The sequence below is a fragment of the Nicotiana attenuata genome, unplaced genomic scaffold, assembly GCF_001879085.1.
Source record: "Nicotiana attenuata strain UT unplaced genomic scaffold, NIATTr2, whole genome shotgun sequence".
Lineage (NCBI taxonomy): Eukaryota > Viridiplantae > Streptophyta > Magnoliopsida > Solanales > Solanaceae > Nicotiana > Nicotiana attenuata.
The window spans coordinates 4237-18910 of record NW_017671073.1 but is presented as its reverse complement, the minus strand read 5'-3'; the positions used below and the strand labels follow the sequence as shown (position 1 = coordinate 18910).

Here is a 14674-nt window from a genome sequence, read left to right as displayed (position 1 = left end):
AGGCCGGTATTGCAGAGTAGTGATTATAATTTCTCTCTACACCTTGCTTTGTGCGTGGTTTAAAACTCGTCAAGTGTCTTTCTCTTTCTTGTTCCTCTATTATAATTTTTGTTATTAAAAAAGGCAGAATCAGAAGCATCTCGCGTTCACGTTGTAGGCAACCTATCCTGATGCAAATAATAATGATTAATTCGACCGTTCGAACCCGTAACCTATAGGTGACACGGTGACAACTTTTCAGTGCTCCAAGGCTCCCCTTCTTCTATTAGAATTTATATTAACAACAAAAGGAAAAAGATAGCTGGGATTTTGGGGAGCAAGTTGTATATTATTATAGGGATTTTGATACAGTTACCCACAAAAATAAAACTATTTACCCTTGTCTACCATTTGTGTTTCTACCCATAAACTAATTACATTTCCTACCCATAGTGGTTTTTGTGGGGAATTTTTTCTTTATTCTCCAATTCTTTTTTATTTCTATGCTTCTTTTCTTTCTTTTTTCTTTTTTCTCGTTTTCTTCTTATTTTTTTTCTTTTTTCCTTTTCTAATTTCATTTAACTTCTTTTTTTATATTTTTTTCTCTTCATAATCTAATTTTATTTACTGTTTTTACCATTTTTTATTATTCTTTTTTTTTTATTATTACTAAAGAAAAATCAAATTGTGTACCAATTAAATGTAGCTAATACAATCAAAAAATATTAACTAACATATGATACCAGTATAGTATATAGCTATACCAACAGGGTATACAATTGTATGCAAAGAGNCTATAAAAAATTACTAAAAAAATAACTAAAAGTAAGTACTAATCGTAAGAGTATACGTTACATTATATTAACATACTATATATGTTTTTTTGTTTTTGTCATTTTCAATTTGCCTCTCACGCTGGGCAAAAAGCTTAAAAGCAAATTAAAAGGAAAAAGGCAAGTGAATTTACGGGTAATAAGTATACTATTATAGTATATTGTATGCTATTACAGCATACTGTTATAGTATATTGCATATTATTACAGTATGCTATAACAATACATTGTATACTATAATATTATACTATTGCAGTATAACTATATACTCATATAGTATACTGTTGGGGAATAGCTATATACCTACAACATATTGTATGCCGTAGCAGTATACTATTGGGTAGCTGTGTTCTTCTTCGATTTTCAGCTGAAAATTTCGATCTCAATCACCTCAAATCAGCTCCAAATGCTATCAAATTTCAGTATGAACTTCCAGAAGGTATTATAAGCAATATTTAACAGCACCCACTTTGAATCAAACAAGAAATCTTCAAAATAAAAATTTTAAATTCAAGAGTTTCAAGCCCAACAATGGTGAATATTCAAATAAACATAAAAGCTAGTACATGGGAGTACTAGTTTTCTTCGAGTTCATACGCAAACTTTCCCCAAATGATAATGGCCGCAAGTTTTAGACATAGGCTAAAAAAGTTCTTAAATTAAAGCAGATCAAATAGCAGAGTACTAAAAGTGAAGTTATTATAATAAAACTAAAAAGAAAAGTAAAGAATTCTAACTTTCTTGACAAAGAAGCAGAGGGGTTAAAAACTGGATGCATTTGAAACTAAGGAGCCCTTTATTGCGGTTGGTGAGGCAGTGGCAATGCGAATAGAATAAAGTGCGGGTAAATAGTTTGGGTTGCATGGGTAGAAGAAGTAAATAATTTGGACATGAGCATTAAAGAGTAAATAGTTTGAAATTAATGGGTATAAAGTGAGATTTTCTCATTATTATAAGTGTAGCCACAATAGTATTTGTTTCATGACCAATCACTTTGGCGGAACTGATGAACAACTTGATGATTACTGCTGTCATTTTATTAGTTTCTGGGCACTAGTTTTTTGTGTGGTCCATCTCCACTTGACCACATTTAAAATCTGTACATAGGTTGTACTAATTTTGACTAACTTCTGGTGTCAATATCAGCCTTGGCTAAAGGTAATATAAACACTCTTATCATAAAAATGTGGCTCCCCCTTTTTTTTTTTTGGTGCTCATTTTGTTTCGCAAAATTTATCATTTCCTGATTTGGATAAGTTAGAATACCACGATTAATAGCTTGTTATTTATAAGTTTTTCGGTCATTTTGGTTAATAACGTGAAAGAGATTGAATGAGTTGTTCTTCTTTTATAGAATTTTTTAGAGTGGACATGGAGCCGAAAATAATAGGGGAAGATAAACTAAAAGAGAGAGATTTTCAAGAGTTGATTTCCCAAAAAAATTACATATAAAAATTGTGCAAGAAAGTCATTTTTTTTAAATAGAAAAGTCACTATGTTTTTATCATTCCACCTACAAAGTCACTTTATACTCAGCGATTGCGACTCTGATCTCACAAGTTGAATGAGCTGTTGATAAAGGTTTATTAACACACTACTTAGATCTTTTCTTGAATGGGTATGCATAATGAGCTAGTCAATTTTCATTATGTGATTTATTAGATAATCGAAAACCGAAATTCTTGAATATTATTCAAAATTCAAAAGAACTGTATGGAAGGCTATCGAGCAACTCGAAATATTGGGCCTATAATTAAGGGTGACAAGGAGAATCCAAATCTAAATCTAAGAGGAGTGAAAAATTGGATTATGACTCCTTTTGTGTGGACTAGATCGGAATGGATTTTGAGTAGGGCAGTTATTTATATCCGATAGCCACAAAAGTATATAAATTTGTATATTTTTTTGTATATAACATACAGAAATGAATATATATACAAAAAATATAAAGTACAATTTTTCGGTTATTATTTAAGAGCAACTATATAGTGTCATTTTCCCTTTTGTGTTCCAGTTATCTATAGCTAATTAAAAAGTCAAAATAGCATGGTATAGCCAGTTTTCGGACTGGTCATTCAAAAATAACCAGCGTTTACCAAGTCAATGAAAAATAGCCACTATTTTGCTGCAACAGAGACCGGTCCAGCATAATATACTGGAGTTCGGTGCACCTGTGTATGAACTCCAGCATATTATGCTGGACCGGTATACTTTGCTGGCTCCAGTATAATATACTGGAGATTGGAGCACCGGTGCTCCAAACTCCAGTACATTATGCTGGACCGGTATACTTGCTGGAACTCCAGTATATTATGCTGGAGTTCTAGTGTACTTATGCTGGAACTCCATCATATTATGCTGGAGTTCCAGCATACTTATCCTGGAACTCCAGTATAATATGCTGGAGTTCAAGTATACTTATGCTGGAACTCCAGCATAATATACTGGCGTGTTTTCTGGGTTTTGAATAGTGTTTTCGCTCAGATTTATCTTTACATGAAAAATGGCTAAATTTCGATTACTTTTGAAACTGGGCTATTTTTGAACGACCAGTTGTAAATCTGGCTATTTTTAAATTTCTCCCAATTAAAAAGCTTCTTTATTCTTTCTTTACAAGCTAAAATTCAAGTCATAAAACGGAATAAACTAAGTATAGAAAGCCAGGTGCCAAGAACAATGAAGAATGCCTCAACGGGATAAAATGCAATCAATCAAAAATTGTCTCAACTAGATAAATTCATTTATTTAGTGCTGATCTTTCTCTTCTCGATTCATGACCCCCTTACCTTAAACATAAAAAATAAAAATCACTTAAAAACAACTGTACATTCCTTTAGAATGTAATGAATCATGCTGAAGGGCAACCAGAATCAAACAAGATAGCCTTTTTTGTCTTTTTAACTTTGCCTTGCATCTATTTAAGCATAAAGAAAAACTTGAAAGACACAAGAGAATAAAATGTAATCATGAAGAAGATGATAAAACCCTTCAACAAGCAATGCTTTTCTTGGTTTTTCCATTTTGAGAATATTTGAATGAAATTCTTGCATTGCTAAGTAGGGAAAGCATTTTGCTTCTGTCCCTCAACTTTAATCAAACACAACTGTGTTTTCCTCCTCTTTAAAACCAAGCCAAACTTCATATTGTATCCATTATATACAAAATACTTATATATTTTCCCTTCTTGATCATGGCTGACTCTAACTTTGTTGACAGGGAGAAGCAAAAGCAAGCAGACAATGATATCAAGGACATGATCTCTACTCTAACGAAACGACTAACCAGCCTCCAACGCGTGCACAAAGCAGCATCAGGAGACTCAGGCCAGAATCTTCAGGCCGATGATGAAGATGATCATGGCACAAGAATCATCACTCTAGCCGGAACCAATGTTGGAGCCAGCATGCGCGGTGAGATGGATGAGAAACCTGGCCTCGAGGGCGTTTCACCAGGGGAAAATGAGGCCTTAAAAACATATGTGAATAGCAATTTCCAGTCCATCAACAATTCAATCATGTTGGGTGGTAGCTATTGTACTAATGACCCTGGTGTTCATTTGGACATCTCTGATTATGTGGATCAAGAAACCCCAGCACCAAAAGGACATGGAAAAAAGAAGGAAAGGGGAAGTTCCAAACATTACCACCATTCTCAACACTCAGAATAGGCTCAATGGTCAGAAACTGCTAAAAAAATTCAGACCTTTACTCTATATGAATAAAGTACCAAAGCTTAGTTGAGTCCTGCTCCTTTAGTTCTTTGTGTTTCCTTCTCTTCTCAACTTGTCTTTGTCTCTTTAGGATTTCGGACAAGAACAGTGTGGGTGGGATGTATACTGTGTTTACCATTCGGCTTAAAACCTATAGTAAGTGATGCTTGTTATGAGGTTCAATACGCTTGTGATATATCAGAAAAGCAAATGTTGCAATTGTATTACTTTAATAATCATAAAATCTTTTCAGATCTTTCTGCTGCGCTATTTCTCATTTTCCTTTGGTAGCATAATAAAGTTATCTCCAGCTATTTTGGATACGCACTTGAAAAAAAGGGCAGCCCAGTGCACTAAGCTCCCGCTATGCACGGGGTTTGGAAAAGGGCCGGACCATAAGGCTCTATTGTATGCAGTCTTACCCTGATTTCTGCAAGAGGCAGTTTCCACGGCTCGAACCCATGGCCTCCTGGTCACATGGCAACAACTTTACTAGTTACGCCAATGCTCCCTTCTTTGGGTACACACTTGAGTCTTGCAATTGACAGTTTTGGTAGGCTCTTTCCTAATTGATTCTTGCACTCATTCCTAGAAGAACAAAAATTTTAATGGTAAAGGTGCAGTTTTTTATTACAAAATCTAAGGTTAACAAAGAAACCTCAGTTCATAGGGAATACATATTGAAATACTTCTAGAGAAAGTTCACATTAAGGGATCCTGGATTCAGAATTGGTTTCTAAATCTTTAAAGGTTAGCTCCTTGTCCTTTTTCTCTTCAGTTTCATGGACAACTTTTTGCATTTCTCTGTTCTTGCCCCAAAGCAGAAAGTATAGTCCGGCAATTACAATTGCTGATCCAATTACACTGATCATGATCGTTTATGAAGGAATTAGTTAGTCAGTGCTAAGGTCATTATATGGAAAATGGTTAAAAAAGAATTTAGAAGTTTTTAAACTGTTGAAATCACCTTCCAAGATGGAGTTGTTCGTGTAGAATGGGAACGTCGAACATGGCTGCCATAATTTGGACAAGAGGACTGAATGCTGCAGTGAAGACTGGACCCCTCTTCTTCACACACCATGACATTCCCACATAGCACATTCCTGAACCTATTAACCCCTGGAGAAGTATCTTTTGTTAATTTGGGAAGTTTTAAACTAAAATAATTATGAAATAATTAAGTTTCCATCTTGTGTTTAGAGGCCACGCCACGACTATGTTCATCGTTAAACAACATAGAAAGGAGTTTACTACGTTTTGTAGAAAGGACATTCTTTGGTTCATAGCAGGCTTAGCTTTTCTTTAATCTGTACTTGTCATATTCCCAAATCGACGTTGATTGTCACAAACATTCAGAATGTCTAACGAATCCATGCAAGTTCTTTTTAAATTCTTAGTTTTTCGAGCACATACAGTAATAACTCTATCTGTGGTGCATCAGAACTTTGTAAGCAAACAGGTTGAATTGCAAAGACTCAGAGAGAGAAACAGGAAAATACAATGAGCGATAAAGAGAAAGAAATGACTTCCGCGCGAGGGACAGGAAAATATCTATATCTGCTACTCCTACTTAGGAAGAAACAAACTGGCATAGAGTACTTACAGCATAGACGATAGTCAACATATCGATCTTTTCCTTTGGAATCCAAATTGATAGTCTTCTATCAATAGACAAAGTTAAGATAGCCGATTGTATGGCACTAAAGAAGGTCATGATAACAGTGCTAGAGTACTTGCATGGATATTGATTTCCGATAAAGGATTGAAGAAGGAACCACGACGACCACAAAAACGTCCCAGCAAACAACGCCAGAGAACCAAGGATCCATCTTTCCTTTATTTTCGAGGAACTAATGGCTGCATCCGAGGATGGAGATACATGTTGTAGGTCTGAAAAATGAATCAAAGGGATGCCTTTGTAAAAAGTCAGTATGAAGGCACCTCCAACGCATATTAATGTACCAATCAATTTGGCTATTCCACTTCCGTGTTTGATGTTGATAGTCTCTAACCTGCATCATATTCATGCATAATGGAGTTAAAATGTTATCGGTACAATAAGAAAAGAGGACAATCTAAAGCTATTTTTTCAGTGAAATAAGCAAACTGAGCTTTCAGACCCAAAAGGTAATGCCATTAGGAATGTGATCACAGGAACCATGTTGACAAAAGCACATGAGAAAGTTGCAGATGTGTATTCTATTCCAAGAAGGAATAAGTATTGCGTAAGAGATGCCCTACAAAAAAAGATGTAACATATGGTCAAAGATGTTTAGCAAGAAAACATATAGCCATGCAAAAGAGCCAGTCAACTTAAAAGAATATAGTGAACACTATAGAGATCATTCTGAGTTACCCAACGATAGCACTCAAGAAAAGGTTACACAAGATTTGAGGGGTGAGTTTTGGTCTAGTATTCCTGCAAGAAGAAATTAATAAGTTACATGTTCAAAGGAGACAAAAGGTTTTCATATATAGGAGATAGAAATTATTCTAAGAACTAGGAGATAATCTTCATACCTTTCCAGAAAGAAGGCAATTGGGGCTAAAAATATGGTAGAAATGGACTGACGATAAGTGATGAAGACCAAATGGTTCATTCCATCCAGTATAATCTTCTTGAGAAGTATATTACTAATGGCAAAAGCAAAATCAATTGCCAACATAATAAAAATAGGGTACCATTCCACACAGCTCTTCATTTGGGTCTTTTCCCTTTTAATGGACCCTTTAACTTACTTCTCCTGAACTGCCTCTTCTTTGAATTATCATGTGTTTTTAAACCTGAAGCAGAGATAGACATTTAAAGTTTCACATAAACTTTAGTGCAGTGAAAAGTGTATACAGAGGAGGGATTCATTTCTGCAATCACATCAATGCTTTTAATCTACCAAAAAAGTTGACATTTTGTTTAACATCATATACTCTATCATTTTCCTTTTCTTAGTTAGAAAGACAACACTATTTCCTTCCTTTTGACTGATCCTTTCCAGCATAAACAACTCATTGCGAATTAGTTTCGGGATCAACAAATTCATCGATACCAATGAGCTAAGGGATCAACCTTTGTATCTCCACTCCTAAGCACAAAGAGCAGCCCGATGCACTAAGCTCCCACTATGCGCGGGGTCCGCGGAAGACCCGGACCACAAGGGTCGGTTGTACGCAGTCTTATCCTGAATTTCTGCAAGAGGCTGTTTCCACAGGTCAAACTCATGACCTCCTGGTCACATAGAAGCAACTTTACCAGTTACGACAAGACTCCTATTCTCCACTCCTAAGCATATTAAGAATATTTATATTCCTTGGTTTATAATTAACTTGTCTTTAGAACATTTAACATGTGAGTCAACCCACTAATCTAGGCAAACTTTCCATTTTAGTATATAAAAAGTAGTGTGGTGAGCATCTTGTGGATGGGTGTGGGGGGGGGGGTCAAACAGAAATGATTCCCCTTCCTGCAGCATTGTCATCTAATTCATTTTTTCACTCTTGGAGCCCAACTGTTTAGTGTTGATGGCATCTAATTCTGCTTTTAGAAACTTGTATCCAAGCATCTTCAGAGGACAATATGGGGACACAGAATAATTCCTCTTATTCATATAAGAATACTATTCCTATTTCAATATTCTTTAGTTAGCAGAGCATACTACCTGATATGGGACCAGGTATTTTCCTTGCCATACAAACTCATAGAGGGAAAAGAGGAAAATAGTCTTTAAGTAACCAACTGGCTGAATAAAAACTCGCTTCAAATGACATTGTTAAAAAAATTAGTTAGCATAAGCTTTAATCGCGATAGCTCTACTACAAACTTGTTAAAACTAGTTCAGAAAGCAAATTAAGATTAAGGAGGGTGTGATTCCATAATATAATTATCTTGTATTATACACCCTTTGACTAAGGGGGGTGTAAGATCCGGAAGGACTGGAACTACAACAACAAAAAAAAAAAAAAAACAGTGTAATCCTGTAACTGGGGTCTGGGGAGGATAGTGTATACGCAAACCTTATATAAGGCAGGGACGTTATTTCCGATAGAGCCTCGGCTCAAGGAACAGCGAACCGGAAGGACTGGAACTATGTAACAATTTCACCTTCAAAAGGTCTATTCCGGCGGACCAAGAAAAGGATTTTCCACATGAAAGAGCTAAAAGGATGGATCAAATCTTAACTTTCTTGTACAGTTTAAAAACATCATAGAAAGAAATTATCCCACTTTGTTTGCAAGATATGAGGGCCACCACTAGAGAGATAGCTATATTGGCTATAAGTCACACCAGTGCTTTTTAACCAGTAACATCACATTCTTTTCAATTGGAAAGTAAGGGCATGGACAATAGACATTGCTTTCATGTCTGTTATCTTACTCCTTATTCTTTTGTTCCATATCTAAGGTATTGAGCTGGAATCCTTTCTTCTCCTTTAGTTACAGTGAACCACACAATAATTTTCTAGCAACTGTTCTTTGCATTAGAGGCGCGGAACCAGTAAAGTAGAGCGAGAGAACCCTGCGCTTGCCTCTATTGGCATACTGATGTTAAATGTGATGAGATTCTCTATTTCCGTTTTTGTTCCATGTCCCAGATATCAGAATTTTTGGATGCTCATATTCAACGTGGTAAAGCATAACCTTTTATACAGAAATCAAATCTCATCAGTACTCTTATAGGCAGTTATCTTTCCATCCACACAAGTCTTCTGCAACATGCAACTTATTGGCGAATCATCAAATGCCTCATAATAGAGATTCTTGTTTTTTAGGTCCATCTATCTGGTAAGAGCCTAACAACTACTCGTGATGCTTATCTTAGTTTAGGCATTTTTTAACGCTTCATTAACTGTCCACGTGAAGGCATAACCCGTTCCTAAACCATAAAAAAGAGGAAGGTTGCGGCAGGTTAAGCATCAATGTAAAAATAACTATTATGTATCATCTGAATATTAGATATGAATAGAGCAGAATGGATGCGGATGATCTATATAGCCTACCCCCTACCCATTCTATTATGGACTTTCCATGCCTAAAAGCACACCAAAATCTTGCAGCTGCAATGGATCAGATGCCGCACAGCTCTATGTGATGTTCAATAGAGTTCTGTTTTTGTCGGTTTAACCATCCAGTACCTGTAGCCCACTAGCCCGACTAATCTGGATTCCTGTCAGGTTGCTAGCAAAGGAGAGTAAAATGCTTTATAAAGATCTCACCTGAGACCTCTCGTAAAAGGATCTCACCCATCGCCCACCACATCCTTTGCTTGTGATGTTCATTATAGTTTCTTCTTGTTGAAACATGTTAATGGGTGTATATGAACATGATCTCGTCAAAATTCACTTTACAAAGTATATAAAGATGTACACAGATATATCAACACGCCAATTTAAACTTTCTTTTAATCAAAAGATGAACTTCAATCCTGCATCAAATGCATTCTTGATGATACATAATACACAAGGCAACAAGGAAACACAATATCCAAACTGTTTTCTAGTGCTACTGCTCAAGGCATTATGCCACAGTGAACCACAATATCCTTTTCATATCAATCTGCTGACTTTACGAAATCTTTGCTTACAGTTATCTAGTGCTACTGCTTGGTGCTTGTGGCATTATGCCACAGCGAACTACTATATCCTTATGCAATGAACTATGCCAGTCTGAAGGTTTAACATTATGTCCCCCTTATGTAAAAAATTTAATCATTCCCCTCTTTGCATGGATTTGAGAAATCTGAAACAAATAAAGAAGGCGACTGAAAAGAAAGTCTTACCCCCTTCGTATTATCCAATTGTCCCACCGGAAAGTAGAAAAGAAAACGAAGCTACTTATAAGGAGTTGAATACTTTTAATGGTGTGACGTCTTTTGCGAAAATCGTGGGAGAATGACCCTAAGCAAACAATATCACACCATGTTAAGAGTATCTTCGGGCCATTTTACTCCAACAAAAACTAAGATAATGGAGTATATGGGTAAAGAGACCACTATCTCTTCAGTTGACCTCCATCTTGTCGGTGGAAGTGTGGTGTCCAAGATTATAATGTGGTGTACTACTCTGTGAAGTAGCCAAAAGCTAGACTAAACATATTGAACCAACCTGTAGCAATTACAACATATGTTTGTATGTGTCTCTGATGACTGACCAGAAAGGAGAAAAATAGGTATTTCTTTGGTAACAATGTTGTCTTTTTCCATTTTACTTTATCCTTTAGATAAATCTTCAGGGCACGCAATAACATTAGCCAGAAGCATTATCCAGTGCTATCCTACTTGGAACCTTACAGGGAGAGGAAGATCTTTTTTACTAATTCAAAAATTCACTCAGCATTTTGCTTTGTACATACTCCACACAAGACAAGTCAACTTCTTGGAGATAACATTGAGTATTAGATGAGGTCTCATTTTGGCATTCTCCACACTCTATAGTTAGAGCAGAAGAAACTTGATCTTACAGTCCCTTGCATATGTTTTTATATATATGATCCCTTCTCATAGAAGATTAGCAAAAACTGGAAATAAAGCTCAAGACATATTTGTAGAGTAAACTCCATTCTATTAAAACTATAAGCGAACAGAAAATCATTTGCTCATAGCTCCAGATTCAGCTTCCATGTCTCATAATAGCTGTATTATGGGATAAAAAGTTAACTCCAGATTCAGCTTCCATGCCTCATAATAGCAGTATTATGGGATAAAAAGTTAAAGAAGCAACTTGATGGGACATCAACTCGAATGAATAGTTTGTTCTCACATTAGATCTTGAACTAACATTTACACTCACCCCTCTCCGCTGTTGGGAAATAAAATTCAGCAAAACAAGCACAGGAATATCACCACCAGTCATTTTAAAACTTAACAGAAAAGGAGATCAAAACCATGAAGGCAAGTGAAATATCCAAAGATGAAAAGCTATCCCATATGTAGCAGGGAAAACAGTGTCAAACCCAGATGAAATTCAAATAGTTATCATAAATCCTCCATCATAAGATAATCTTAAATTGCAAATCTATTTTTCTACTGTTGTCTCGCTTCAACTTTCTTCTTCTGCCAGAGGCGATCCAGTGCACTGTCAGCATCACCCTACGAAGATGAAAAGAACAAAATTGAACTTGTTTAAACTATCAGCAATGCCAAAACACAAAGGGTAAGCTAAATGGCCTATTCAAATACTAAGAATGAACTTGGATGAAGAAAAGACTGGTACGTACTAATACCTCCATCACATAGAGGAAACAGCAGAAAGATGTCTTATTCATGATTTTCTGAAGTTTAATAGAGTATTTTAAATGTTTAGGCTTCGTCTCAGGCATATAGTTGAGGTTCTTACTCTGCTTTGGACATTTTAACTTCTGTAAGCTACTAAAAGGCTACAAAATTTTATGTCTCTTTATGAAACTACCTTCAGCATTACACTTTCGGTATATCTCTCACATCTATTTCTTGGCAGTTTGATAACAGAAATAGAAGTGCTAAACGAACCTACACTAGACTACTTTTGGACATGGTGACTCTACCCAACTCCCCCCATATTAATTTGCATGGAAGCTGCATTTGACCTTTTCTCGGTATAGATTAATTTGCATGGAAGCTGTTTCGCCCAGATGGTATCACTTACAAGGTATAGATTAACATCAAACCTCCAAAAATTAACAATCTACGCAATATCCCTATTGTACAAGTTCATCAAATGAATTACTAAAACTAAAACCTCTAAGATATCATGGGAAAACAAACAGCAGACGTCAATTTCACCCACAAATGTTAAATGAGTACTATCAAAGGAAAGAGAACCTGAGCACGGATGAAACCGCAGAGAGCAAAAGTGGTGAAACTGCCAGGGATATACAAGCCCTTATCATCCAAATGGCCAACATTAAGTTGAACAGAAGCATGATCTTTCGAAGTGATCACCCTGTTGGTAGCAGAGCTGCAATTGTGGGCACGTGTTAGCTATAATTACAACATTCAGACATACAAACACTAAACAAAATCGATGTGACACCAAAAAAAAAGCCAAGAATTAGGGCATACCATTTCCTGGGGATGTAAAGATCCACGTTTTGTCCCTCTTCGTTCTGCATCTTGGCTAGTGTTTCTGAATACTCAGATCAAGCTTTAACAACCTTTTTTAACCCACAAAACCAAACCAGCATTAAATGAAGTTAATACCTTTCTGGGTTTGACAAAACAAACATCAGTCTATTTGTTCTATTTTACATGATTCAGCTTCTACAAAAATGCACATTCATAAATTAAAATAGGCCTTCACATTAGCATGAACAAAATATTTCACAACAAAATAGAATCTTTCAGGTTAAAATAGAAAAATCCTCAATTACTGTTCTACAAAATTACAATATTCAGCTTCAATAACTTAAATCACATTTATCACATAAAAAGGTCATAGCCATTAACAAGAACACATTTTTCTAAACCCATAAGAATTAGAGTTGTCTATATCCAAAAAGGCAAGAATTCTGTATACCCAAAACGAAATACGTTCAACCCTTCTTTTTTTTTTTTTTTTTTACCATTTCTATGAGAGAATTTACAGAAGTTAAAATGATGAAGAGACCCACAAATCTTGTAGAACTAACATGAGAAAAGAAGGGATAAGTGTCATACCTGAGGCTAGGGAGAGCTCTTCAAGGGGGCAAAGTGTGAAGAAGCGACACAAAGCCACCATTTAAACAGATGAGAAACCCTACTGTGAATGTTACCCTAATGGGCTTACTTATTGGGCTTCTAGGCCCTGTGACGTTTCAAATACCATGTGGGAGGCCCAACAAAGAATGACCGAAATCAGAATTGTAAAAAATTAAAAATAGTAGGACAAAAGAAAAACGAAGGGAAATGGTTAATCTATCTATCTATCTATCTATTTACTAGATGAGGAAAGGCCTGCATACGGGTCCAACATTATAATCTTAAAATTGTTGTCTGCCGGTGCTCAATTAATTTTTTGATAAACAAATCGATCATTGTTATATCCATTTAATAACTGTAGAGAACGATATTGGGGATCAAAATTTATAATTAATTTATTTTAATAATTTACAAAAATTAAACTATAAATTATAACCTGCTTAAGTTGCTCCAATTATTAACATAAAAAGACTATGTGCTATAATACTCATTTTAATATCAATGTCAAATATAAACATCAAATTGTAAAATTGATTGAATGGTATTATTTCCTCGCTATATTTGAAATTTTTAACAAGATAATACATTAAAGGTACAGGTGTAATTTATATTAACATTTTTTCTACAATAAAAAACTTACCGATCTATTTGTAAACTAATTTTGAATACATCCAATTTGGTCTTGCAAGTGTTTCAATAGTGGGAACAATCAGCTACCTGATGAAAGTTAAAACGAACAGCATCATTCTTTACAATACGAGAAAAGTTAAAAAAAAAAACTTATGATTTTACTTTATGTCTTGTATACAACAAAATCAAGAGAAATTTTTAGTATAGTCAACAAAGAAAACTTCCAAGGGGACTTGCATACCTAAAGAGACAATCTACTACTTCAAACAAAGAGAACCAACTACACTAAACAAATATTAACATGATATAAATTGTAGTAATTCAATATAGTAGTTCAAATTATATTTTATTATAACTCGATTAAAATGATGTTACTGGTGATAAGATAAAAGACTATATAAATTATAGGAATTTTTATATTCTTAATTAAGGATATAAGATAAACGTTTTTATTTTTTCTATAGATTTATCATATGTTAATTTTTATAATGAAATAATATAAAATATTTTAAGACAATTTACAGATTGTTGAAAACTTATCATGGAAGAATGGAGTTCAAACCATACAAATCAAATTTTCACATCAATTAAGTACATAAGAGATAACCTCCTAGAACAGATGAACAAATATCATCACTTAAATTAACTTTTAAGGTTTAACAAACTATAATTTTTAAAATTACTTTTGAATATAAAACTTTTAGGTTTGAAATCGCCTTCAAATAGTGTGAATACATGAAAACCTTTTAAATTTATTTTTTAAATTGTGTTTAAATAATGTGGATAAATATGAAAATCTTGTAAATATTTATCTATATTTCATTTAGTTGCTTTATTATTTAAAAATTAAATTTACTTTTTCTGTGAAAACTTTTAGTT

General features: G+C 34.8%; 3 protein-coding genes across 3 annotated transcripts; 1 reads left to right on the top strand and 2 right to left on the bottom strand.

Annotated features, from left to right (window-relative positions):
* The first annotated feature begins 3847 nt into the window (after positions 1-3847).
* Positions 3848-4777, top strand: LOC109205690. The gene has a single exon (XM_019368429.1). It carries the CDS (start codon positions 4003-4005, stop codon positions 4477-4479), a length of 477 nt encoding a protein of 158 aa, XP_019223974.1. The 5' UTR covers positions 3848-4002; the 3' UTR covers positions 4480-4777.
* Positions 4778-4864: 87 nt separating this feature from the next.
* Positions 4865-8672, bottom strand: LOC109205689 (WAT1-related protein At4g01440-like). The gene is made up of 7 exons (XM_019368428.1): positions 8530-8672; positions 7042-7305; positions 6878-6940; positions 6642-6758; positions 6125-6533; positions 5489-5640; positions 4865-5385 (listed from the first exon to the last, which is right to left on the bottom strand). Exons 2-7 carry the CDS (start codon positions 7221-7223, stop codon positions 5229-5231), a joined length of 1080 nt encoding a protein of 359 aa, XP_019223973.1. The 5' UTR covers positions 7224-7305; positions 8530-8672; the 3' UTR covers positions 4865-5228.
* Positions 8673-11343: 2671 nt separating this feature from the next.
* LOC109205687 (40S ribosomal protein S21-like) lies at positions 11344-13246 on the bottom strand. The gene is made up of 4 exons (XM_019368427.1): positions 13145-13246; positions 12551-12642; positions 12311-12446; positions 11344-11599 (listed from the first exon to the last, which is right to left on the bottom strand). Exons 2-4 carry the CDS (start codon positions 12598-12600, stop codon positions 11534-11536), a joined length of 252 nt encoding a protein of 83 aa, XP_019223972.1. The 5' UTR covers positions 12601-12642; positions 13145-13246; the 3' UTR covers positions 11344-11533.
* Positions 13247-14674: the final 1428 nt, after the last annotated feature.